General features: G+C 39.8%; 1 protein-coding gene across 3 annotated transcripts; it reads right to left on the bottom strand.

Moving 5' to 3' along the window:
* Positions 1 to 310: 310 nt before the first annotated feature.
* Positions 311 to 18,479, bottom strand: LOC129776391 (alpha-1,3-mannosyl-glycoprotein 4-beta-N-acetylglucosaminyltransferase B). Of its 3 annotated transcripts, none has more exons than XM_055782013.1 (8): positions 18,252 to 18,479; positions 14,099 to 14,218; positions 13,200 to 14,039; positions 13,014 to 13,144; positions 12,860 to 12,947; positions 1,063 to 1,276; positions 742 to 1,000; positions 311 to 674 (listed from the first exon to the last, which is right to left on the bottom strand). In XM_055782013.1, the coding sequence occupies exons 2-8, from the start codon at positions 14,199 to 14,201 to the stop codon at positions 645 to 647; spliced, it is 1,665 nt and encodes a 554-aa protein (XP_055637988.1). In that variant the 5' UTR covers positions 14,202 to 14,218; positions 18,252 to 18,479; the 3' UTR covers positions 311 to 644. The 3 variants fall into 3 exon arrangements, with proteins under 3 accessions (XP_055637988.1, XP_055637987.1, XP_055637989.1); XM_055782012.1 differs by having other exon boundaries at positions 18,268 to 18,478; XM_055782014.1 differs by lacking the exon at positions 18,252 to 18,479 and adding an exon at positions 18,098 to 18,223.
* Between the last annotated feature and the right edge of the window lie 9,240 nt (positions 18,480 to 27,719).

The raw sequence follows: 27,719 nt of genomic DNA, 5'->3' as shown, positions 1-27,719 counted from the left end.
CGATGCGCGTGTTTCATCGCAAAGAAGTTCTGGGTTTTGGTTTCAGAATAAATTATATTATTTTGTGTTCAGCACCTTCAGCAACTCCAGCAATGTCTTCGATACAGTTTCAGCTCCAGAGAGAACACTTGGAACAGTTCCTCAAGCGCCAAATCGTTGACGTCAAATAATCCATACATGCGAGTATTTTGTTCTCCAATTATGTTTTTTTTCCATCCTGAGTTGCTATAGCCGAAGGGGAGCCTTTTCATAATAAATATTCGTGCTCTCAAATTGAGATGTTTTCTTATTACAATAACATTCACCATGGTATTTTTTGATATTTTGTATACACCATATATTCTTCGATCTTAACTTTTTTGCATAGACACGGCTTATCTTATTTTTACGTTTGAATCCCTCCTTCCTTAAACATTTACTAAACAATAATCATGGTAACGTTAAAGCAGTAATACCTGTCATGTAAATGGTACAAAAACAATGAAAAACTCGTTTCATAATAGTTTAGTTAATTCTAAAGATCTTGCTTTTCTGTGAGTACTGCGTTGATATTTTACGTTCAATAGTTTTGAGATTCACTTGTTTATCGACTTTCTTTGTGAAATAGGACTCTTTGGATGAACTATGATACGATAACGCTTTCGTCACCGAACTGTATTATCCTGCAATAATATCTGTGAAATAAAATGCGCATTGTTAATGTAATCAATAAATAAGCTTATAATGTCACTTATATGTCACCTCACGTAAAATGACCCAGTTCTGGCTATCACTGTAAACGTGCAATCGAAGTTCCTTAAGGTCTCCTATTTTTGCATCAACAACACCGTCTGCAATTCCAAAATCGTTGAACGTGCCTAAAACTAAAAATCCATCACTGGTTGTGTTGTAACTGCTCCACAATGGTGAATCTTCGGGCAGGTTGAATGGTAGTACTTCGATTGTCGTATTATAGAAGCGGTCTGACGGCTGTTCAAAGTTACCACTTCGGAACAAATATCTGCAAGAATATTTCGTTGGCTGAACATGTTGATGGTAGTGCTGTCAACTCAATCATATCACCTCTTAAGAGTAACTGGTTGTTTAAATTTGAACTCAATCAAATCTCCTGGTTGTGGCATTAGACCCCAAAAGAAGCTTTCCCCTGTATATGCTTTCTGAATAGTATAGGTCCTGTAATGCTGAATTCCAGTTTTCACTAACGCGGGTGGATTATTATGGGGATAGAATGTGGGAATTTTTCCAAATTGTTTATCCTTCAGCTTTTGCACTTTACCTGATGGATTTATGTGTTAAAAACAGGAAGTGGGTTATACCTGTGGTTGATTCAGTTATCATTTGTTTGAAGTTGAATCGAAATCCATTCTGAATGGATGAATAAATGAATATTTGGGGGACTTCGAAAACGAGAGCGTTACGTTGGTGGTACAAGGTTTTATGCATCCAATTTTGAATACGAAAATATTCTACTGATGGGGAAGAATAATCTTCAGAAGCTTTCCTGTTAATTGCACTTGATTGAAAAATCACAAAACGAAATGCATTTGATCGCAGTATTATATGAATAGAAAATATTAAAATAAACTCTTTCGCTTGAATATAATTTTCAATTTCAAGGGGAACTGGCAAATTATTTTTCAGCAACGATAACATCTTTCCGAATTTTTCTCGATTACTCGATAACCACCAAAAAGAACAGTTGCGCGCATGTATGTGTATTTGTCTGTGGCGGCTGCTCCGATGCCTCGACCAGAACCAATTCTCGATGCTGGTGCTCTCTTGGTCGCCTTCTCTTCTCCTCCTGATGGATCGGCTTTTCTGTGCTCCCTCGCAGTTCGAAACATACTGAATATGTTTCACCACCAGAATATCGCTTACGTATGCTTTTGTTCATGATTGAATCGAGAGAAGGTGTGGTTTACTATGGCAATTTGAAAGGCAAACTAAAGGCGAATGAACTCTCTGAGTTTGAAACTTTTAGCGACTGAGCAATGATCGATTGAAAATTATATGATTTTTGAAACATTTTCCGTTGCACGCGCATCCAATATTGGATACGAATGGATACTGATAGAGAAAAATAATCTTCAGAAGCTTTCCTGCTAATTGCATTTGATTGAAAAATCACAAAACAAAATGTATTTGGTCGCATTATTATATGAATATAAAACATTAAAATAAACTCTTTCGCTTGAATGTAATTTCCGATTCCAAGGGGAACTGGCAGATTATTTTGCAGCAAAGATGACATCTTTCCGGAATCTTCTCGATTGCTCGATAATTACCAAACGAAAAGAGTTGCGTGCGTGTATGTGTGTGGCGGCTGCTCCGATGCCTCAAACGGAACCAATTTTCGATGCCGTTACTTTCTTGGTTGCCTTCTCAGTGGCATCACACTCCTCTTGATGGATTACCGTCTGACCTGAGGGGCACAAACAGGTTCTTGGTGACACCGTTCATCAGCGCTTTCATGATGAACGATGTTAGCTTCACCACAACAGCGACAACATGCTTTTGTTCCTTTTTTTTACTTTAACTCCTTTTATTTCTTAATTCAGTTTACATTATAATATAATACTACATTTCAAGTGATCGATCTAGGGTTCTACATTTTTAAGTTGTAATGTTAAGTTCTGTAATGATTTTTATCATACACATTATCCGATTGTTTCATATTCCTATAGTAAAATCATGCCTAAACTATTCTAGTTTTGACGTAGGACTACGTCTAACCGGAAGATATAGGGGGTGAAATGGAAATCTAGGCACTGAACAAGTAGGAAAAAATGCAAGATTTGGAACGCTTATAACTCGAACGTTTCTCAATAGATCGCAAAGGTTTTTGCATCAATTGATAGGAAATATATCTACGCATCTATCATAACGAATAACATTTCATTTTTCTTGAGATAAATAATTGAATAATTGTGAAATATCAAGCATTGTCCAAATGCACTATGTGCCCATTTTTGATTGGTCCATTTTGTGCTCCTCAAATCGTACCGACCAAAACGGGCAACCAGAGCAGCAGCGAAATAGAATGAAGCACGATTGGAAAGGAAAAAGAAAAAAATTAACAAAACATTGGTCGCAGTCTCACACATGCGTAATTCTCGAGCCAGCCAGTCAGCTTAAAAATCCCCGCTCCGCTGCCGTAACGATCATTCTTTGTGTGGACACCGACTGGACAACATCGTTGCTGGACGGGCTGGACGGCGAGGGATCGAGTGCCTTTCTCAAGGCAAGAGGGCGGAGGTGGTAGCGCTGGAGTAAAGTAGAGTAGAGTTTTCAAAGGGCCTTTTTAAGGCTAGAGACGAATGAACTGCAAAAGTTTAAAGTCTCTATAATACAATACCTTCCTTCCTTCCTTCCGTAACGATCATTCTTATTCAAACCGTACACCACATCGGTTCGCATCTCAACACATCAACAAACCAACCCAAGCAGACATGTCTGGACATGGCAAAGGAGGAAAAGTGAAGAGAAAGGCAAAATCCCGCTCGAACCGTGTTTAGTTTCGGCCGCCGAAGTGATCGAGTTAGCTGGCAAAGCTGCTCGCGACAATAAGAAAAACTGAATTCGGATCAGAACACATTCGGTGGACATCAAGACAACAGGCAGTTGCAGTGAGTGGCGAGTGGCAAACGCAATCGCAAAACGGCAGCTGGTAGCAGAATAAAAAAGACGGGTGGGTAATGTCGGGGACATAACCGGAGTGACGTAGGACTATACAAAGGGGACAGCTATTGCTAAATATATATTTCGAATATATTTTTTTTATTTTTTTCTGCTACGTGAATACCTACCTATCTACCTGAAAAATGGATTAGTTTACTGTTTACTCTTCATGAACATGTTGGGGGTTCTGAAAAGAACCTTTGGTGTTGTGTTTTTTGCGTTTTTTTTACAAACTTGATTATTGTTTTTTTCTGAAGGCTTTGTACTTATTAAATGTTCAACGCCGGGCATCTTTCGGCGTATACACATATCGTACAATCAAAATGATGGCTGTGATAGGGAATGCATAGGTGGTTATCAGCTCATTCACTATCATATATTTCACTATTGAGCACATTACCGTACCTTAAACTGTGGTTTCGGAGACGAATGAATTGTAAGATTTGTAGTCTCCGCAAACAAAGTAAATACAAATGAAAAAGAGCTGAGGTTTTGGAGACGAACTCTACGATCTGTCGAGAAATAAACGAGCTAGAAGCGTTCTGAAAAACCAACAGTGAATACAGCGACGGATGACCTTCGGATTAAAGTCCTTTTACAAAAAGAACAGAGCAGCAGGAAATACATAGCTCATCATGTTGCTCCTTAGTTAATTTTCTATGCAATGCAGATGTAACGTCAGTCAATTTTCAACACCAGTTATCAACCAAAGAAAGCAGTTCTTGCTACCGAGAAAATTCGTCAATGCCATCCTGCATACAATGTGTTGTAATTTGAAGCCACTTTTAATTCGGAAACCAAGCATGGGTTTGTGAAAACTGAATGATCAATTTAAAAGGCCCCAACCACCAATAAGTTCAAGAACAAGCATAAACAAAATAAATCAGTTTATATTATATGTCATATTATGTCACTTTAGAATGCATTGGTATTTTGAATAACTTTTAATAACTCTTCTTTGAATGGTTTAATGGCCCTGAAAAGCGCGGTGTTTTACGGTGGCTGGTTTTGTCACCAAAGCAGTCTGTATAAACAAACTTTTTCCTTCATCTACCTGCTGCCGTTCTGCGATTGCGTTTGCCACTCGCTGAAACTAGTTGTTGCCACCGAACCGAATGTGCTCTGTTCTGTAGGCGAGTTTTCTTGTTGTCGTGAGCAGCTTTGCAAGCCAACTCGAGCACTCCGGCGGCCGAAATTCTATAACCGCTATTAGGTATACTGGTGCTCCGGCACCAATCCGTTGATGCGATGTGATGTGGAACGATGCCATACAACCACACTGATTTACGGTTTGGAAGAGAATGATATATTTTTCAGCGGATCCGCACGTTTTGTACTTTAGCGGTACACGCTCACAGGATAGAGAAAAATCGGCAGACTCAGCCAGAGGGGCGAGTCCAACGAGACGAACGAATGAGCGTTAAAAGGCAGCGATGGCAAAAAAATACATTCATTACGATTTGTTCGCTTGTTGGATTCACATACAGGCTAAAAAGGGTCCTTTTCAGGATCACAAAATTATCTTCAATCTAAAGAGTTTATTGTTTTGTTATCACTCGATATCCCCATCTTGTTCGGCTAAACCTTCCTGTTTGTTTGTTTGTTTGTTTGTTTATTGTCTAGTAGCGTAAGATATGAATCTTATGAATAATTTGCTACCTCCGGTTTTAAAATTGGCACAGACATAATTATAATCTATCCTATTCTTTACTATCGTTATAATAAAATTCAATTTACTCGATTCCAAAAATTTATGCAGCCACTCTTGAAGATTGCTTCCGAAGGGGAACGCTTCACAGCGGGGGGTAATGAGTTCCAGTTTACCACACCTCGAACGAACAATGAATTAGCATAGCATGCGGTGTTGTTGGCAGGTATTACCAGGTTCTGCAAGCGGCGTCCACGAGTTTGGATAAGTTTCCGATAAAGTATGCCAGGAGACTTTGTCTTCAATAGATTCCATAAAAAAACACAGGATCGGTGCGCGTAAAAGTTTTGTAAAGAGCACCCAATGAGGTGCTGTTGCAGGTGACTCACGTGATCAAGGCGGTTCAGCCCATATACATATCTCACACAGCAGTTTAATGCGACACGCAGCCGGTTGAAAGATGTTGCGCTGGGGCGGACGTGGAGGACGTCGCCAAACAAAAAATGCGGCAGGATCAGTGATTTAAACAGTTTCAGTCTGGTGGCGGTCGGGGCAGTGCGGGTACAGCAGTAAAGCATTCGAAGACTAGCATAGATCTTTCCACATTGTTGAATTATGAGTTCGTCCCATTGGAGATCATGTTGGAAGATAAATCCTAGGTTGTTGACACTTTCCGACAATTCTATACTCTGCCCGTCCAGTTTTAGTTCAGATTCTGGGGAAATAAAGCTTCCAGCAGGATTCACTTGGAGTTCATTCCGTCGCGACCAATTCGAAACCCGTTCAAGATCAGCATTCATCATCCTGATTAAATCCCGAGTACATGGACCAAGCCTACCAACGTATAGTTGTACATCGTCGGCGTAAATCTGGATGGAACAGTATGTAAGCACCGTCGGTAGGTCGTTGATATGGCAGCAGAAAAGCAGAGGACCGAGAACTGAGCCCTGAGGTACTCCTGACGACACTTCGACACTGCTTGAACAGCGGTCACCACAGAAAACTGTCTGTCTTCTCCCACGCAGGTACGATTCCAACAGGTTTACGGCAGTAGAAGAGAAGTTAAACTGAGAAGCTAATTTGCCAAGCAATTTGCTATGTGGAATAGTATCGAAAGCCTTAGAAAAGTCGAGCAGTAATAGTATGCCAGCACCTTTTTTATACCTTCGGTGGACATCAAGACAACAGGCAGTTGCAGTGAGTGGCGAGTGGCAAACGCAATCGCAAAACGGCAGCTGGTAGCAGAATAAAAAAGTTTATTCTTTTTACTTTGGTGGCAAATCCAGAACAAGGCGGCATCGAGGGCGTTCGAAGTGGTTTTTTTCAAAACCACGAGTACAAAGTTTTCTAAATTGGAACCATTCCATAAAACAAGCCGCTTATCAGGGCCATTAAACCTTTCAAAAAAGAGTTTACGAAATACAGTTCAATGCTTTCTAAAATAATATCCAAAATAATAATAAAACATAAATTGATTTTTTCATAATTTGTTTGCCAGGATCTGATGAGTATGTGAATTTGGCAGTTGTTCTGAGCTTATTGATAGTTGGGGACTTTCCTGATTATTCAATTTTCACCAATTCTTAAATTGCTTCCAGATTGAAAGTACAGTAATTTACAATTAGTTTGACATTTAGCTAATTGGACGGACATGTAATGCGACATATTTAGTTGGACATTTTTGTAAACATAGAGTTCGGGGTCCAAATTATGACCCCACATTGAAAGTCGACACTGTACCACTGTCATCGCAAATGTTCAATTACAGGTTAAAATCGCCTCCAATGCGACAATGAGTGGTGCTTCGGCACGTCGCATTGAATGTAATTTACTGTAAAACATGTCACAAAGCTGGATGGGAAGAAATTTTCCAACTGTGAAAGCTGTGGCGAGTGGCAACAAATCGCTAAACAGGAAGGTTTAGCCGAACAAGATGGGGATATCGAGTGATAACAAAACAATAAACTCTTTAGATTGAAGATAATTTTGTGATCCTGAAAAGGACCCGGGGAATGAGAAAGCGGACTCGCTAGCTAAGGTGGGCGCTTTAGAAGGCACACTTTTTGAAAGGCAAATTGCTTATAATGAATTTTTCCACATTCCTCGTCAGTATACGCTCGTAAGTTGGCAGCGCATGTGGAGTGGTGATGAGTTCGGTCGTTGGTTACACACGATTATCCCTAAGGTGTCGACGAGTGCATGGTTCAAGGGATTGAATGTAGGTCGTGATTTCATTCGCGTGATATCTCGGCTTATGTCCAATCACTACAACCTAAACGCGCATCTCTATCGCATTGGGCTCGCAGCAAACAATCTTTGTGATTGTGGCGATGGCTACCACGACATCGAGCATGTTGTCTGGTCGTGTATCCGGTTCCATGCTGCTCGCTCTCAGCTCTCTAGAGCACTAAGAGCACAAGGCAGACAATCGGATATCCCCGTCCGGGATATCTTAGGTAGCCATGATCCTGAAATTCTGCTTCATCTATACCTGTTCCTCAGAAACGCCGATGTCAACGTTTAATGATGTTTCCTTCGTTGTGTCCCCGTTTCATATCCCTCCTATCCGATCGATAAACTTTTACTTAGTCGCGGCAATACATACACACACTCTTTACAGACACACGGGCCAAAGGTTGTGCAGTCCACTGATCATTCAACAAGAGCCAAAGGTTGTACCGCTCATGACAACTCTACACGAACTGATGATTGCGCCGGCTAGAGACCATTCTATCCTGGATTCCTCGAGTCGAGAAAGACGCACCACGCTAGATATGAGGTACAGACTAGGGGGGCGTTGCTGATTAATGGTCAGCTGCATCCCAATAGGAAGTATCCCGTGTCGGGCACACGTACTGAGCATTGGAGACAGCAACATCCCAATTACGAAAACACTTGTAATACTAACCTCGAGCCAACCGCGAGTAATCGGTTACATATTACTAACATAGATAATAAGAAAAATTGTATTGAACTCCCGGCCCCGTGAGGCTAACGCCATATGAGCCTTTATAAAAATATATATTTTGGAAAAAAAGGACCCTTTTTAGCCTGTATGTGAATCCAACAAGCGAACAAATCGTAATGAATGTATTTTTTTGCCATCGCTGCCTTTTAACGCTCATTCGTTCGTCTCGTTGGACTCGCCCCTCTGGCTGAGTCTGCCGATTTGTCTCTATCCTGTGAGCGTGTACCGCTAAAGTACAAAACGTGCGGATCCGCTGAAAAATATATCATTCTCTTCCAAACCGTAAATCAGTGTGGTTGTATGGCATCGTTCCACATCACATCGCATCAACGGATTGGTGCCGGAGCACCAGTATACCTAATAGCGGTTATAGAATTTCGGCCGCCGGAGTGCTCGAGTTGGCTTGCAAAGCTGCTCACGACAACAAGAAAACTCGCCTACAGAACAGAGCACATTCGGTTCGGTGGCAACAACTAGTTTCAGCGAGTGGCAAACGCAATCGCAGAACGGCAGCGGGTAGATGAAGGAAAAAGTTTGTTTATACAGACTGCTTTGGTGACAAAACCAGCCACCGTAAAACACCGCGCTTTTCAGGGCCATTAAACCATTCAAAGAAGAGTTATTAAAAGTTATTCAAAATACCAATGCATTCTAAAACGACATAATATGACATATAATATAAACTGATTTATTTTGTTTATGCTTGTTCTTGAACTTATTGGTGGTTGGGGCCTTTTAAATTGATCATTCAGTTTTCACAAACCCATGCTTGGTTTCCGAATTAAAAGTGGCTTCAAATTACAACACATTGTATGCAGGATGGCATTGACGAATTTTCTCGGTAGCAAGAACTGCTTTCTTTGGTTGATAACTGGTGTTGAAAATTGACTGACGTTACATCTGCATTGTATAGGAAATTAACTAAGGAGCAACATGATGAGCTATGTATTTCCTGCTGCTCTGTTCTTTTTTTAAAGGACTTTAATCCGAAGGTCATCCGTCCCTGTATTCACTGTTGGTTTTTCAGAACGCTCGTTTATTTCTCGACAGATCGTAGAGTTCGTCTCCAAAACCTCAGTTCTTTTTCATTTGTATTTACTTTGTTTGCGGAGACTACAAATCTTACAATTCATTCGTCTCCGAAACCACAGTTTAAGGTACGGTAATGTGCTCAATAGTGAAATATATGATAGTGAATGAGCTGATAACCACCTATGCATTCCCTATCACAGCCATCATTTTGATTGTACGATATGTGTATACGCCGAAAGATGCCCGGCGTTGAACATTTAATAAGTACAAAGCCTTCAGAAAAAGACAATAATCAAGTTTGTAAAAAAAACGCAAAAAACGCAAAAAACACAATACCAAAGGTTCTTTTCAGAACCCCCAACATGTTCATGAAGAGTAAACAGTAATCTAATCCATTTTTCAGGTAGATAGGTAGGTATTCACGTAGCAGAAGAAAATAAAAAAAATATATTCGAAATATATATTTAGCAAAAGCTGTCCCCTTTGTATAGTCCTACGTCACTCCGGTTATGTCCCCGACATTACCCACCCGTCTTTTTTGTTACCTTTTTTATACCTAATGGTAATGGTAATGAATTAGAGAGACTTTAAACTCTGAGAGTTCATTCGTCTCTTTTTGTACCTAAATCTAACTTATATACTTATATACCCTCCCCAAATTACTTACATCGTCCCAACTTAAACTACTTATCTAACATGAAATAAATATATCTACCCTAATCCAAAGCCGTTACCTTGAAAGGTAGCATAATCATACAGATTTTGTATTATTCCGTGTATTGAGAGAGCGCAACTCTGTTCAAATTTCATGCAATTATTATTGATAATTTCATTGAGAGTTTTAATCCCGGCCAGTTGATGTAGCTCCGAATTTCGCGTTCTGGGAGGAGAGTTTAGAATCATACAAAGAATTTAGTTTTGTATGCGTTGAAGTTTTAATTTGTGTGTTGGAGCACAGCACTCCCGAACGGGCATCGCATATGCGATAACTGGAAATATTATTTGCTTGTATATTGCAAGTTTATTCGTTAGAGATAATCGTGAGTATCTATTGATCAGGGGATACAATTACCTGATTAGAATGTTGCATCTTGTGTCTATTTTGTCAATGTGTGCTCTGAAGGTAAGCTTTCGATTGAAAGTTAGACCCAGATACACTACTTCCGAAGACCATTCAATACTACATACATTCAATACATTCAATAGCTTTGAGGAGTTCTTGTGGGAAAACAATATGACTTGTGTCATTGCTGCATTTATGCATGTTTTCCAATTACTGAAATATCTATACAAAGCGTCTAATCCTCTTGATGTTTAGATCTTAGTTCTGTGATACTTCTGCCCGTATAAATGATGGCAGTGTCCTCTGCAAATAATGATAGTTTCCCATCAGATGGAAGTGCGGGAATATCTGAAGTGCCAAACATTATCAAATGCTTTTTCAACAGCAAGAGGTGCCATGGCAGATGATTTTGAAACTGACTTGTTTCGTCTGATTATGTTGATACTCTACGAACCTGGTGGATGGTAGAGTGTCCCTTTCGGAATCCAAACTGCTCATCAAAAAATATATTGTGCTCATCTGCAAAAGCAAGAATGCGCGTAAATATAATTTTTTCGAATACCTTCGAAAATGCTGGGAGGAGGCTAATTGGTCGATAGCGCTTTGAAGAAGAAGGATCTTTTCCGGGTTTTAGTATCGGGATCACTTTTGCCAACTCGAGGGGAAGTAGCCAATGGATAGACATCTGTTGAAGACAGAAGTCATAATTTCATATAAGTTGTTACTAAGATGTTTCAACTCAATGTTAAATATACTATCGAAGCCGGGGTCTACATATTCTTCAACGAGCGTATACCGAGATAACCTCTTCAGTTGAGATGGTTTCATTCTCTTGACGTGCAGAATGGATATTGTCAATTGTCCTTACAGTATCATTCACCGAAGTTTCGAATGGACTTGTAATGTTCTGGCCAAGATTGTGTGAACTAGCGAAATGGTTGCCAATTGCATTTGCCTTTTCGGCAGGTGTTATCGATCGTTCTGAATTATCAAGTTGAAGAAAAGGAAGAATAGGATTAAACTTGGTCTTGAGAATTTTAACGAGCCTCTAAAATGGCTTGGAGTTGTTCGGAAGTTTACCAATATCGAATATTTTGTTACGGAGATCAGTAATTCTGGCCTGGATAACCTTCGTTAACTGATTATACTGTCGTTTCCTCTCTCGAATACCAGTACGTTGGTACTGCCTTCGATAGAGGTTCCGAAGTCTAATCAAATGTTTAGTAATGGAACCAATTTAAACAGAGTCACTCACCTGAATCGTTTCTAGGATGTGGTTTAGGTGAGCCTGAATAACTGCAGATTGAATAGAGCTGACTGTTGCTTCGATATCTTCGGGAGATTCAAGAGGCTGATCGAGATCAATATTGTTGTTGATAAGCTGCTGGAATTCCACCCAATTCGCACAATGATACATGATACTATGATACTACATTGTGGCCTCCTGACTACGACATCCACTCCCAATTCAACCATCACTAGGAAGTGATCCGAACTCAACTCGTTGAGGGCAATAGGATCACCGATGTGACGATCCATGTTGGTAATGAAGAAATCAATGATGGAACGAGAAATGCGAGTGGGGGTTGCTGGACTAAGAATCCTGTAATGCCCACACTGTAGATAATTATTTAGAGTCACTCCAATTTGATTCCGCCTTTGGTTTCCCCAGGACTGATGTCGAACATTAATGTCCCCGCCGTCGTATTTTGACTGCCGTGACGTATTTCGACTGCCTCTATCACGATGATATCGTTTTTAAGAAGCAACGCCGAGCCATCTCTGATTGACGTCTGTTTGGGATAGTAGACCGCAATCACGATAATAGGCCCAATCGATGTTGTGATTTCCGCCCCTATAGCTTCGATGATGTTGAGTTTCAGTGCTGTTTGTCACCATTAAGTCTTACTCTCGATGATCTTACTCTTGAGAGAGCAGGCATTCCAATTAATTAGCCTGAGAGATGACCAATCCATGGTTGTAATAAAAATGTAGGATGACTTGCACTTGTTCCTGTTGGTTGCGACAGCTTCTAGTCTGTCGATCTAGTTCAAGAAACAGGGTTGCAAGTTCTTGCATGCTTTAAAGATCCTCAGCAGAAAAAGAATGTGGTGTAGGTGGTAAACCAATAGCTGCAACCTTACTATAGCTGTGACAACATGCTCCAATCGCTGTTCAATTATAACTGAGTGGATTTCCGAGCGGCGCTCGTTTATATACCGATTGGTGAATTCAACAGCCTATTTTGAAAGCAATTTGAAGGGTATTAGAACAAGTTTTTGAATCAAAAAGTAACAAGTATATAACGCGTAGACATTTTATCGTTCAATTGTTTAGGAGCTATTAATGCTCAAAATCTCGGTCTCCGGCGTAACGCTTTCGTTTTCGAAAATTTGATTTTACACCCCGGTATAAAAATGAAAGACGTAGTCCTACGTCGAAATATTTAAGTTTTATCAGCAAATTTTACCTTTCAAGGATGAAGTCGTTCCGATATGTTGGAACAAGGATGGCTTGTAATGAATCCAAAGTTTTGACATTTCTTGCTTGCAAGTTTTCTGAAGAATGAAAGAAATATTCTTAGAATGTACGGTGAGATACAGTACAGTTTAGAAGACAATTACCGCATCTTTTTCTACACTGCATATTTTTGTGTATATGAGATGGTACAATAACCAATCAACAGGTTTATCATTGAAAAACATTTGAAAAAATGTTATCAGCCATGGGAGGTCAGCGGATTTGAACATTTTACCTACAACAACAACAAAATTACGCTATTGTAAGTAATTCTCGAAATATTCGCTCACCAATGAATCCTAGCTGGCAAAAGTCCAGTACAAACCACTGACTTTGTTCTTTTTTAGCAGTTTTCTTTAAGGCAAAGTTTTTCATAATACTGATAAAACCTTTCTTGGTAAGAATATCGTCCTCCAGCTGCACATAAAAGGCGCCTTTTGGTTGTGTGTACGCCATAAGATAGGCAAAATCTAAATTTTGTTTGGATCTCCATTTTACTCTCTCGAGCGAATCGTTCAATGTTTGCCTCAATTTTGACATATCGGGATAATAACTAGCAGCTGGAGATATTATCTCAATGAATCCGCTTTCGATGAAAGTTGGAAACCTCAAGTTGATACTGTTTGCAACTTGTGTCACATAATCTAAATCCGACTCTCCAATAAATATCACAATCATAGTTTCATTTTGTTCGTCGTCGTCCATATTAGCGATCAGATTGTCAACTGTTTCCACCAGGTAAGATTGTTTGTCGCGTTTCACTGTTGGTATTCCGAGCACAACGGAAACGCCTTGGCGATTCTTCGTTTGGTGGAATGCAGGTTTAAGAGATGCAGAATCATCTAGCAAGTGGGGTAAAAAATGAAACGCTGTCGGTAACTTCAAACTTGCAGGCAACTTAGTTGACGCTGAAACGTTGCGAATCATTGACCGGGAATCAGCACTCAATCCATCCAGCAGATTTAAATTCATGGAAACGTTGAGCGAATCTCCATTTTGGGTCGCGAATCCCAAATATTGAGACAGAATTGCTACATCTTCTTGCTTGGCACGATACATCGACTCGAGGTATTGCATGCGCATTTGAAATTCAGCTACTCTTTGGGACATGGTTTGTTCTGCCGTAAAATCTAAGAAGAATAAAGCTGCTTCATTATTTATTCATTTACAAAGTTGCGTATTTTTTTACCTGTTCCTATAAGCAAAAATAATACTGTACATGGCACCAATACGAACATAAAGAATAAAAAGGTTCGGCGTCTCAATGATGATGCGATCAATCCCATCTTCATGACTACACTGTGTTTGTCTGTGGAGGAGAAAGGTCGATTGTAAGTGAAAATGGGTTTTGTAAAATTATACCAAATATAGATGTTAATTTATTTTTCAATGAACCGCACATGCATTGCACATGCACTGTCTCTTCATAATAATTGGCAATACCTAACTATATTTTTTTCAGACTTGAACATTTTTAACGGGATTACGGAAGCTCTTTATCTTAATTGGCACTCACGTTCCTAGAGGAACTTCGCCGTCTCAACGTAGTATTACTTGCGTCATTTTTTTTAGTACTTAGTTGAGATTTCTATGCCAAATAACACGCCTTGAATGCATTCTGAGTGGCAAGCTCTAGAATACGCGTGACCACAGTGCAAGTCGGAGAAAATTTCTTTGAAGAAAAATTTCCCCGACCAGAACGGGAATCGAACCCGAACCCCCGGCATGTTAGGTGTGACGCTAACCACTCGACCACGGGAGCTCTTTATCTGGGACGGGTTAATCCAGACGTCGTGTGGGGCTCACAACCACTAAAAATTGCGTTGTTTATACCCTTTTTTCTCTATAATTTGTATTCATGCTCCGTTGTTTTCCGCAACGTTTATATCCATTGCAAAGGCATCCGTATACCCGTCGAGACGTGTACCGATTAGGAATTGCCCTCCATCTTGACGCGCAATCCCTCATAGTCATTCTCGCGGGATTTCTCTTCCTATCAGAGCGCCGATTAGGTAATGCCCTTCATCATAACGCGCACTCTGTCACAGCTACTCTCGAGACGTGTACCGATTAGGAATTGCCATCCAACTAAACGCACAATCCGTCACAGCCACTCTCGGAGAATTTTTTTTCCAGTGAAGACCCGATTAGATAGTGCCCTTCAGCATGACGCGCACTCTACAACAGCTGCTCTTGTGTGGTATGCACTAGTTTTATGACATCCTCCTTGACGATTGCTCCGTAGAAAACAATCTCGCGTTGATCCTACACCCGAGCCTCAATCAGGCTTTGCCAGGCACGCATTTTGTTGTTCTCCACGCCGCTTCCATTTCATCTCACAGGATACGTTTACCCGTCGAGACGTGTACCGATTAGGTATTGCCCTCCAACGTAACACACAATCCGTTACAGTCGCGGGATTTCTCTTTCCAACGAAGCGCCGATTAGGCAGTGCCCTCCAACATGACCCAAACTCCATCACAGCAGCACTCGTGGGGTACTATCCGTTGCATCAGCCCTCGCAATTGTTCCCCTTTTATAGTCAGGCATTATCAGCATGCTGGTCGGCCCTCCACTTCCGCTCTAGCTCGGTCATGATGTGTACGATTGCACTGTTCACCACGCTCCAGGTGCCCTCGTCACGACACATTTTCTCCACGATGTTCCCAACATGAAGAGCAGGCAGCACATGTCCGAACATGGAACTGCGTCAAGTAAAAGTTCACCTCTCCGTGCATCATGTTCAACCAGTTCGATAGACGGAACGAACCCATACGTCTACCAGCCGTTCTCCGCCGTGCTCCATTTCTACTGCCGCTTCAATAGTGACTCTACTCTCGCTGTTTTCCGGATACCACTGATTTCTTTTCGCATATAACATTCGCCGTCTTCCGCTAGGATGAAGCCATTCGAGATTATGCCGACGATAACGCATAATACTTCCAACGAGATCGTCCTGTACGCGCTCGCAACTCGCAACGCCATGAGTCAAAACGCACGTACACGTGCGTACGAAACGAACGTACAGTTTTCTGCGATTCCGATGGGTTTCGAGAGCCGCAGACCAGACTGGCGCTCCGTCTCGTAGTATTGACGAGGATGCAGTAGTTAGAAGACGCCTTTTGCTAGGAGGGCGTTGTTCGACATTATCCTCGCTATCGCGCTGTTGGACTGCCCTGCTTTTTCACAGGCGTAGTCGACGTGGTTGTTGAGATTCAGCCGGTCGTCGATCATAACTCCTAAGTACCTAAGCATATGCTCCGAAGATATCACGTTTTTTCACGTGTTTTCCGGCTGTGATTTCCGCCTGCTGCACGGCTTTGCAGATACTCACTAATAGAACTTCCGTTTTATTATGAACAATATGCAGTTTCGCTGCGTGCATCCAGTACCCTACCGTGACAATGGATTTGGTTGCAAGCATCTTCACCTCTTCGGGTGTCGCGAAGGCCACGATCTCCACACCTTTGGGAAGCTTCAACGACAGCGCATCGTTGTACATTAAATTTCACAGCGTTGGGCCCAGTATAGAACCTTGTGGGACTACGGTCAATGGACCTTTGATCCTCACCACCACGACACGATAAGCATTGATCCATGGGTTAACGTCTGTGTCTCTGCATAGCACCTTAAAACAGTTCGAATTGCTCAGTCTAATTTCCCATTTCAAGGCGGCTCTAGCTGCTCGGTACACCGTACTAAGCTCCTCCCTGTCTACTATGTTTCGTGCTCGCTGGACGCGTCTTCTAGCTCGGAGACAATTAACGCGAAAGTTGCGGTTTGATTCGTTCCACCAGTAATCTGGGCGTCGTTTATTCTTTGATTCGTTTTTGTTCGGCATGGTATTGTCGCATCTCTCACCAGTAAATCTGTTAAATTTTGCACGTTTCAGTCTGAAGTTCCGCTATCTAGATGAAGTGCTTCCACGAAGAGGTTCTTGTCGAATGCGTTCGTCTTCCACTTTCAGTTGTTGTCATCACGTAATTCGGTGGACAGATCCTATACCGGATCGCCTGGTGATCCCTTTGCGTATACGATTCGGACACTTTCCACCGAAGGGAAGTCGATTATAGATTCGCGACCACTTTCCCGGAAGGTGCTGTTGATATTCCCACTGAGTAGCGTCATTTCCAGCTTTGCGAGAGCTTCGAGTAGACTGTACCGAAAGTCGAAAGCCGTATCGACGGACTCTGCGTGCCACCGAACGCCTTTCTTATTCGGCTCGTCATGGGAATATCGTCCAGCTTGCACTGTACTAGCAATTCACGCCTTAGCTCTTCATCTGTAGTGATTGCGTCCAGATACCTGCACTCGACCACTGATTCCTGAGATAGAGCTCTCACGTTCACTTCCTCGCAGTGCGACTTCTTGACAAGTTCCTCGAGCTCTTGACCGCCGAATCCTTCTTCAATTCGAAGAGCATCTCTCCTTTTTGAGTGCGCCTAATTGTCACCACATTCCCTCCTAGTTCCTTCAACACAATCCACAGTCGCAATCCGAGTCGGCCGTCGGTTCGAAAACATTTTTCGTACCTTTAACCAATCTCGAGAAACAACTGGTTTCGTGATTCCGGATTTCAAATGTTTCAAAGCAGCAAAACTGCTCTCGATAATATCGAGATCAGAACGTTTTAAAGAAACCCGAGGACGGATAAATGTTTCTGACTAGGTTGCACCTCCAAGGAGTACCAGAACTCTGCCTCAATATGCGCTAAAAACCAATTGCTAATGGCTAACATTGATGCTGTCGACACCATTGAGATATTTCCAGGCCCATAGACGCAATAATCGTATACTTTATTCATTTAATTTTACGCCTGTAATCAGTATATTTGTGACTCAGGATTATTTATTACTATGCATCAAATGTATGGGGCATATAATGTAACAGGATAATACCGATAAAATATGTTGTTCAATATAAAAAGTTATCACTCAATGTCGAGAATTGCTACATCTGTCGAATTTCCAATTTTACGTAGAAATAAAAAGTATGTGTACTTTTTCCAAACATAAAATGTATGTACTGTGCACCTCAGGAAATAAATCATCATTTTGTAAGTGAATTATCATTATCTGACACAATTCGACATCGTCAAAACTCGTATACTATTTTTTTTTAGAAAATTAGAAGTTTCTAATTACAATTTTAATAAGTAAAATATTTTCATTAAAATTCAAAAAATTACAAAATCGCAGGATCAGTAGCACTAAGTAACATACAAAATAAGTAAACAAATATTTTTTGTCGTTTATAATGATAGAATATGTGAACACTGATAGTAGACTATTACAAGATGTAATTTTCGAATAACACCCTTTTCGATATCGAATGGAACAAACTTTTATTCGAGATAACCTTTGTGAATTGGTTTGGAAAACTATCCTCTTAGCGGCAAATGTCACATTTTTCACTGTATAGTATTAGATTTTATGTAAAAAATCACTACTTGATGGTAAAGTTTCACAACAAACCACTCAACATCTATATTCTAAACATTGTACAATTTGGGCTTTTGACATCAGACAATGTTTTTGTTGGAATCACTTCATCCGTTTCATCTGGGATATGCAAAAAATACACCAGTGTTTACATCTTTACAAAAGTTGTGCTGCATTCACTTGTTTTCATACGAAAGTAGGGTTCATGTACAATTATATTTTTTGACCATGTATTGTCATCGAGTGTGGATACATAACTCAATTTTTAGTTGTTTAAGCCACTCGCCTCCAGTGGAATATAAAGGATTCATAACATTGAAAATATCTCAAAACATAGATGGCGCTAGTCCACGTGAAGAAATATGTCGGTAAGTTGGTGAGAAATCATGCAAAACAAATACAGAGAATTGCCTCGAATTCGACATATCGTGGCGATTGTGACCTGTAACTGGACATATTAACAAACACAACACAATGTGAAAAACAAGTTAAGGTAAATAATTGAAAATCTAACAAATAACGATTAGTAAAGTGTGCAAAAAAGACGGGTGGGTAATGCCGGGGACATAACCGGAGTGACGTAGGACTATACAAAGGGGACAGCTTTTGCTAAATATATATTTTAAATATATTGTTTTATTTACTTCTCCTACGTCAATACATGTTGGGGATTCTGAAAAGAACCTTTGGTGTTTTGTTTTTGCGTTTTTTTACAAACTTTCTCAATTTTTTCTCACTGTCTTATAGTTGATTCTTGATTTTTTTCCGAAGGCTTTGTACTTATTAAATGTTCAACGCCGGGCATCTTTCGGCGTATGCACATATCGTACAATTAAAATGATGGCTGTGATAGGGGATACATAGGTGGTCATCAGCTCATTCACTATCATATATTTCACTATTGAGTACATTACCGTACCTTAAACTGTTTCCGTGTTTCGGAGACGAATATATTGTAAGATTTGTAGCCTCCGCAAACAAAGTAAATAAAAATAAAAAAGAACTGAGGTTTTGGAGACGAACTCTACGATCTGTCGAGAAATAAACAAGCTATAAGCGTTCTGAAAAACCAACAGTAAATACAGAGACGGATGACCTTCGGATTAAAGTCCTTTAAAATAAGGACAGAGCAGCAGGAAATACATAGCTCATCATGTTGCTCCTTAGTTATTTTTCTATACAATGCAGATTTAATGTCAGTCAATTTTCAACATCAGTTATCAACCAAAGAAAGCAGTTCTTGCTACCGAGAAAATTCGTTAATGCCATCCTGCATACAATGTGTTGTAATTTGAAGCTACTTTTAATTCGGAAACCATGCATGGGTTTGTGAAAACTGAATGATCAATTTAATATTCCCCAACCATCAATAAGCTCAGAACAACTGCCAAATTCACATACTCATCATATCCTGGCAAACAAATTATGAAAAAATCAATTTGTGTTTTATTATTATTTTGGATATTGTTTTAGACAGCATTGAACTGTATTTCGTAAACTCTTTTTTGGAAGGTTTAATGGCCCTGAAAAGCGTCGTGTTTTATGGAATGGTTCCAATTTAGAAAACTTAGTACTCGTGGTTTTGAAAAAAACCATTTCGAACGCCCTCGATGCCGCCTTGTTCTGGATTTGCCACCAAAGCAGATTGTATAAAGAACAAACTTTTTTCTTCTGCTACCTGATTGCGTTTGCCACTCGCTGCAACTGCTTGTTGTGGTCTTGATGTCCACCGAACCGAATGTGTTCTGTTCTGAATGCGGGGTTTCTTATCGTCGCGAGCAGCTTTACCAGCCAACTCGATCACTTCGGCGGCCGAAACCAGTCTTCAGAAAACCTACGCTGTGTTGCGCTCGAATTCAATTTTCATCAGCGTGCGCTGAAAACAAAGGCACGCTGAAAACAAACTTCATTCTTGGCACGAAGCGCACCGAAGCGCATCAAAACAAGTGAGCCCAAAATCAGCACGGTGCAGAATTCACATACTAAATTCCCCCTCATTCGAAATGGTCCGGGCGCAGGTGTGCGCATGGAGAGAGAGTTCAATTGGGTGCAAAAAAAGTGTTGCACATCAGAACTGTGTTCAATTCCGAAGACTGGCCGAAACTATATAACGCCTGCTATGTGGACTGGTGCACTGGTACTAACGCGCTCAGCCTAGCTACCCTTGCGGGGAACTTCAGACCAACACGGTTAGAGCGGGATTTTGCCTTTCCCTTCACTTATCCTCCTTTGCCATGTCCAGACATGGTTGCTTGGGTTGGTTTGTTGATGTGATGTGATGCGAAACGATGTGGTGTACGGTTTGAATGAGAATGATTATTACGGCAGTGGAGCGGGGATTTTTAAGCTGACTGGCTGGCTCGAGAATTACGCTTGTGTGAGACTGCGACCAATGTTTCGTTCATTTTTTTCTTTTTTCTTTCCAATCGTGCTTCATTCTATTTCGCTGCTGCTCTGGTTGCCCTTTTTGGTCGGTATGATTTGAGTAGCACAAAATGAACCAATAAAAAATGGGCACATAGTGCATTTGGACAATGCTTGATATTTCACAATTATTCAATTATTTATCTCAAGAAAAATTAAATGTTATTCATTATGATAAATGCGTAGATATATTTCCTATCAATTGATGCAAAAACCTTTGCGATCTATTGAGAAATGCTCGAGTTATAAGCGTTCCAAATCTTGCATTTTTTCCTACTTGTTCAATGCCTAGATTTCCATTTCACCCCCTATATCTTCCGGTTAGACGTAGTCCTACGTCAATAAATAACATAAGTTGAAAACACTCCTAAAGCCAATTCAGCCAATTCACACAAGCAGTCTTTGCTTTCAGCAGCACCGTCACGTCAAGTGTCAAACGAATGATTTATTTAATGTTATCCATAGTGTCGCTACCTACAACAATTTTAAATTGTAATGCACTCTTTCGGATCAACATGCCTAGAACCAGTACTAAATTTAGAAAAAATCAATGAAAATCATTGAATTATATTATTTAAATGGTTAAACCCCGTCGACACTTATTCAACAAGAATAATATACAGGGTGGGCCATTTAAAGTGGAAGCATCTGACAACCCCATAACTTTTGATAGAGATGTCAGATTAACAAGTGTCATACCGCGTTGGAAGCGTCATTTCAGTACAATTTTAACCATGGAACAATACACACCTAAACAACGCGCTGAAATTGTTCAGCTGTACATTCAAAATAACTTCTCAATTGTGGCTTTTGGCAAAAAATCATAATGTCTGATGAGGCGCATTTCAACTTGAATTGAGGAGTGAATAAACAAAATTGTCGGTTTTATGCTACTGAAAACCCTCAATTCATCGAAACGCAACCTCTTTACGACCAAAAAGTTACTGTGTGGTGTGGCATTTATGCCGATAAAGTCATCGGCCCGTACTTTTTTGAAAACGAAAATGGAGCAATGATAACCGTGAATGGGGAGCGTTATCGGACAATGATAACCGATTTTTTATTGCCATATGTTCGTGAAAATGAATTGGACAATTACTGGTTGCAACAGGACGGCGCTACATGCCATACAGCGGCTGCCACGACCAAATTATTGCGCGAAATGTTCCCCGGAAGATTAATATCGAAAAACGGCGATTATGACTGGCCACCGAGATCACCTGATTTGACGCCTCCTGACTTTTTTTTATGGGGATATTTAAAATCCAAGGTATACACTGGTAAACCAAGGACCCTGGCTGCGCTGAAAGACAATATCCGACAAGAAATTGCTGCCATATCGGCCGAAACATTGGGCAAAGTGATGGAAAATACCGAAAAAAGGGCACATTTTGCGGTCAAGGCCAGAGGCGGTCATTTACGAGATATCATAATCAAAAAGTAGTTAGAACAAATCTCCTTGGACCAAAATAAATGAATTTCAAAACAAAATTTTAAAAATTCCACCTCTTTACTTTGCTATTGCAAAAACAAATCCTTCCACTTTAAATGGCCCACCCTGTATAAGCTATTTTTCTCAGATAGTCGCGAATGATTTTGACTCAGAAATTTGGGACTAAGAGATATGTTGATATAAAGAATTCAACCAAAATCGAAACAAAAGCCGAGACACAAAGCCCAGACAAAACCCCAAAGAACCGTCCGTCTCTGTCAAATATTCTTTTCTACAAATACTTCCGTTTGTATTCGATGAACGGTCGCTGACGGGTTGTTATGCCGCCGGTGCATGTGAATGTTTTCATAAGAATTGCATGGTAGAATAACTGACGTAACGTGACGTGCCGGGACGTGAACGTGACGTAGATGTTGTATGTGAATCGCACTTTATTCGTGTCGCATTACAGGTCTATCCACTTAACTAGATGTCGAATTAGAGGAATGTCGATAGATAAATAACTTTGAAAACTAACATACAGGGTCTTTCAGATTAAACGCTCACGGAACGAATTTTTATAACTTCTACAAAAGTGAACTGATTTTTATTTAAAAAAAACGAAAATAAAGCTTAGGTTAGGAAATTTCCGATGTGACCACCACTTTTTTCGATAACGCGTTTTAAATATTTTGAGTGAGATAAGCGCCGAAGGTCGTTGCGAATGCGAGCCGTTTCTCTTTGTTGAGGGGGGAGAGAGTTTGGAGCATCTGGATTTTGTTGAGGAACATTTCGATGCCTTCCGTCAAAAATCGGTACGTGGTGGAAGAGGACACCCTAACCTAATAACTCGAATTGCGAACAAATAAACAAAATGCCATGAAACTTCACACATAAACTAGTGAGAAATGATCCTCTCGAAATGAATCTCTTTAGTGGCGCCATCTGTTGGAAAATCCCGGAACTTTTCAGCTCATGTAGTATATACGTCATATATTCCAAAACATGAAAGTTGATGCTTCAAAATGAGGTATATTCCATCTTCATGTGTTGATTTTTCACGAAGTTACAGCATTTCAGAAATTATCTGTAAATTTAGGCTTCACTCTGTTACTCTAATTTATTTTGTCGAGTGTATTTAACCCACTTTGCTCCGATTCCGCAAATCCACTTGTCCATTCTTCTTTGCCTAATGGCTACGGAATCGTTCAACTACTTAACCTCTTTAAACCCGTTTGAAGGCTACTAATTCATGTAAAAAACGTCTCTGTTCAGAGCCACTATTTTAAACATTGAATTAATCTTGGATGGAACTAACGTTCCAAATGGAACTTTTGTCGTCTCAACATAGGTATTATTTTGCGTCATTTTTATTAGTGGGTAGTAGTAAGCTGAGATTCTTATGCTAAACTAGCTGACCCAGCAAACTTCGTCCCGCCCAAAATTTATTTTTCGTTATCACATTCCCGTTTTCTTACTAAGTGCACATTCATGGGTCCAATCGCAGAACTGTTCAATGACTGATCTTCTAATCCACCCTTTAAAATTACCTTTTACCTTTAAAAAATTCTCCCGACCAGAACGGGAATCGAACCCGAACCCCCTGCATCATATTGTGTGACGCAAATCACTCGGCCACGTGAGCACACATTTAATTAGTAAATTTTACAAATTTCTTAAAAAACAAGTTTTTTTTCAATCACGGTCATAAAAAAAGTTGTTTTTTCCTTGAGCTTCGACCTTTCATCATTCAGTTTGAAACATGTTTGAATTCAATTTGCAATTGTTGAAGCCACTCGCCACCAGAGGAAATGCAAATATTTCAAAACTCTCTGTTGGAACTATTTTAAAACAGAGATGGCGCTGGTTCACGTTAAAAAAGTGTCGCTAATTTGGTGAAAAATCATGCGAAACAAATAGAGGAAGTCAGGGTGAAACCAACACCCTAAGGATTTCCATATATTCCCAAGACTTTCAATGTTACTTCGACTTCAAACCGTCATAGAACCATTCCGACATTCCGAAATTTATTCCGTTGCATAATCATTCATTACTTTAGTATACGCGGGGTATTATGTAGAATTCGAGGATCTCATAGAGTGGGACTTCTATGCGTATCATGGAATCAACAATTACTTAATCAACAGTGTATGTTAGCATCCGAGCCGGGCTAGACAGTAATGAATCGGTTAGAAAATTACAGGATCCTTTCCATACCATCTTTTCGGAATCGGTTTAACTGTCTCACTAGCTATTTGCAACGTGTAAATGCCGTGTAAATGTAATATTTCGTGTAAATGTAATATTTCATAATATGTGCTTCGTTAAACATTCAGGTGAAAAATGTTATTATCGAATCCTTACGTTCGCTTTTCAATCCTTTTTTTATAATGTACAAATTGGCGATCTAACGCAAAACGTAAACGATCGGTGAGACATCTGGATTTTGTTTTTGAACTAAGAAAATAATGCTAATGTAACCTAAAACTCAAAAAACAAATCACGTATATTTTACATCCGGGCTTTCCAAGGTAGTTCTCACATGCAGGAATCGTGCATACTTGTGTTTGATTGTGCTCTCGAATTTCCTTCTTTAATTCAACCATTGACAACATTTTTGTAGTTTTCACTACTGAAAGAGGTAAATAAATAACATGTTATATATATAAAATTGCGCAGAATTAAATTTCTTACAAACTCATCGCAATCAAATAATCTTTTATGATTATAACATTGTAATTTATGGAAAGAACTTCAAACCTTCCATAAGCTCACATGGCAAAATTTAAAACCATCATCACTTTCACCGCAGCGCCGCCTAGGTGTAGATTTGTACGTTAGATCGCCAATTGACGAATTTACGTTGGATTTACAACAAGATGACGCAGCGAGTAAAATGAGGATGTTTTGTTTTTTTGGAAATTCGTTCAAATATTCTAGAAAAATCAGAATTTATCTTCAAATTTCCCGGTTTCATGTTTTCTTTCCTCGCTGAAAAGGTTAGAAAATCGCAATTTTACAATGTGCTATGTGTATTACGAGGAATGGCTTGTTATAAGTATTGTAACTTTAATTTTTTTCAACTAAGTAAACGATGAATAGGGTGTTTTGCCCTAAAAATACTACAAATCCTTCTCGTATCGGCCCCTACAGAACCAATGATATCAACCAATTTGATATGATATCGATCTCATCGCAATTATCCATAACCGGATAATTGCGATGAAATCGATATCATATCAAATTGGCTGATATCATTGATTATGTAGGGGTCGATACGAGAAGGATTTGCAGTATTTTTAGCGCATAACACCCTATTCATCGTTTACTTAGTTGAAAAAAATTAAAGTTACAATACTTTCAACATGTCATACATATACATAGCACATTGTAAAATGATGATTTTCTAACCTTTTCAGCGTGGAAAGAATACATGAAACCGGTAAATTTGAAGATAAATTCTGATTTGTCTAGAAAATTTGAACGAATTTCATACCAAAAAAAACAAAACATCCTCATTTTACTCGTTGCGCCATCTGGTTGTAAATCCAATGTAAGTTCGTCAATACGCCCGATTGGCGATCTAACGTACAAATCTACACCTAGGCGGCGCTGTGGTGAAAGTGATGATGGTTTTAAATTTTGCAATGTGAGTTTATGGAAGGTTTGTAGTTTTTTCCATAAATTACAATGTTGAAAGATATTCGATTGCGATGAGTTTGGAAGAAATTTAATTCTTTTAATGGTTGAATCAACAAAGGAAATTCGAGAGCACAATCAAAACCAAGTTGGAAAATGCATGGTTCCTGCATGAGAGAACTACCTTGGGAAGCCCGGAAGTGAAATATTGACGAACTTACGCAAAGCTGAATCAGCTCATGCAACATCTACATTAGAGCTCAGAAGCACAAAAGTGAGGGTGTTTGTTTATTTTACTCACTAAGAAGCAAGATTCTGTGGTGATTATTCATTTTATTTCAATTAGATTTATTTCAGCCATTGAATGTCGTCAGTATATGGTAAGAAAGTTGGAGTTTTGTATATTTACGATGGTATCAACACGCGATAGGGGGTCTCCGTAGCCACATTGGTTGCGCGTTCGCTTAGCAAGCGATCGACCGTGAGTTCAAAACTCAAAACTCAGGGCCCTCATTGACCATCTTTGTGTTGTTACAGAATAGCTACGTCCACGCAACAATCATCAGCGACGGAGATCGATCCACGGTCGAAATAAGATCGATTCATCCACACAACTGCTCTGCTCTGTCAGACACATCGGGCTACTGTTCCTTAAATAACTCAACAATGATCAATCAACTGTCTCCGCTGTTCGGTGGTCCAACAGGATAATGGAAGAACAGAAAGAATAACTCTTACGCCTAAATGGCTACTGTGTGAATATACCATATGTAATAGTATAGCAGGAATACTGGCGAATGGCAACTGTGTAATGTGCTAATTATAGATATGATAACCATGTGACATGTACACGATTAAAATTCGGCTCTGTTACAGCTAAAAATGCTAATGAGCCTTAAATAAATAAATGGGATAAAAAAAACACGCGATTTGACCAAAGTCATAGATAATCTTCGAAAATTTCATGTTTGATAATGCATACCGGTTATTGATACTATGGATAATTGCGATGAAATCGATATCATATCAAATTGGCTGATATCATTGCTTAAAATACTAGAAGGATTTGCAGTATTTTTAGCGCAAAACACCCTATTCATCGTTTACTTAGTTGAAAAAAATTAAAGTTACACTACTTATAACAAGTCATTCTTCGTAATGTACATAGCACATTGTAAAGTGATGATTTTCTAACCTTTACAGTGTGGAAAGAATACATGAAACCGAGAAATTTGAAGATAAATTCTGATTTTTCTAGAAAATTTGAACGAATTTCATACCAAAAAAGACGGGTGGGTAATGTCGGGGACATAACCGGAGTGACGTAGGACTATACAAAGGGGACAGCTTTTGTTAAATATATATTTTAAATATATTGTTTTATTTTCTTCTCCTACGTGAATACCTACCTATGTACCTTAAAAATGGATTAGTTTACTGTTTACTCTTCATGAATATGTTGATGGTTCTGAAAAGAACCTTTGGTGTTGTGTTTTTGTTATCACTCGATATTCCCATCTTGTTCGGTTAAATCTTCCTGTTTAGCTATTGCGTTTGCCACTCGCCACAGCTTTCACAGTTGGAAAATTTCTTCCCATCCAGCTTGTGACATGTTGTTCAGTAAATTACATTTGATGCGACGTGCCGGAGAAACACTTTGCCACTCACTGAAACTAATTGTTGCCTTGATGAGCGCCGAACCGAAGCTGCTCTGTTCTTGATGCGGGTTTTCTGATTGTCGTGAGCAGCTTTGCAAGCCAACTCGAGTACTACTGGTATACTGGTGCTCCGGCACCAATCCGTTCGGCCTAGTTACCCTTGCGGAGCAATCAATGAATGCGACCAACAGGGAACTGGAGACTTGCACGGTTCGA

The sequence above is a fragment of the Toxorhynchites rutilus genome, chromosome 3 (genome assembly GCF_029784135.1).
Source record: "Toxorhynchites rutilus septentrionalis strain SRP chromosome 3, ASM2978413v1, whole genome shotgun sequence".
NCBI lineage: Eukaryota > Metazoa > Arthropoda > Insecta > Diptera > Culicidae > Toxorhynchites > Toxorhynchites rutilus.
The sequence above is the reverse complement of the archived record's forward strand: the minus strand, read 5'-3'. Positions and strand labels throughout refer to the sequence as shown.

Coding starts and splice junctions, on each gene's coding strand:
- LOC129776391 (XM_055782013.1), bottom strand. CDS start 14,201: ATGAAGATGGGATTGATCGCATCATCATTGAGACGCCGAACCTTTTTA. Junction 1,277..12,859: donor AACGACTTCATCCTTGAAAG/GTAAAATTTGCT, acceptor TAAATCCATCAG/GTAAAGTGCAAAAGCTGAAG. Junction 675..741: donor ACTGGGTCATTTTACGTGAG/GTGACATATAAG, acceptor TTTATTTCACAG/ATATTATTGCAGGATAATAC.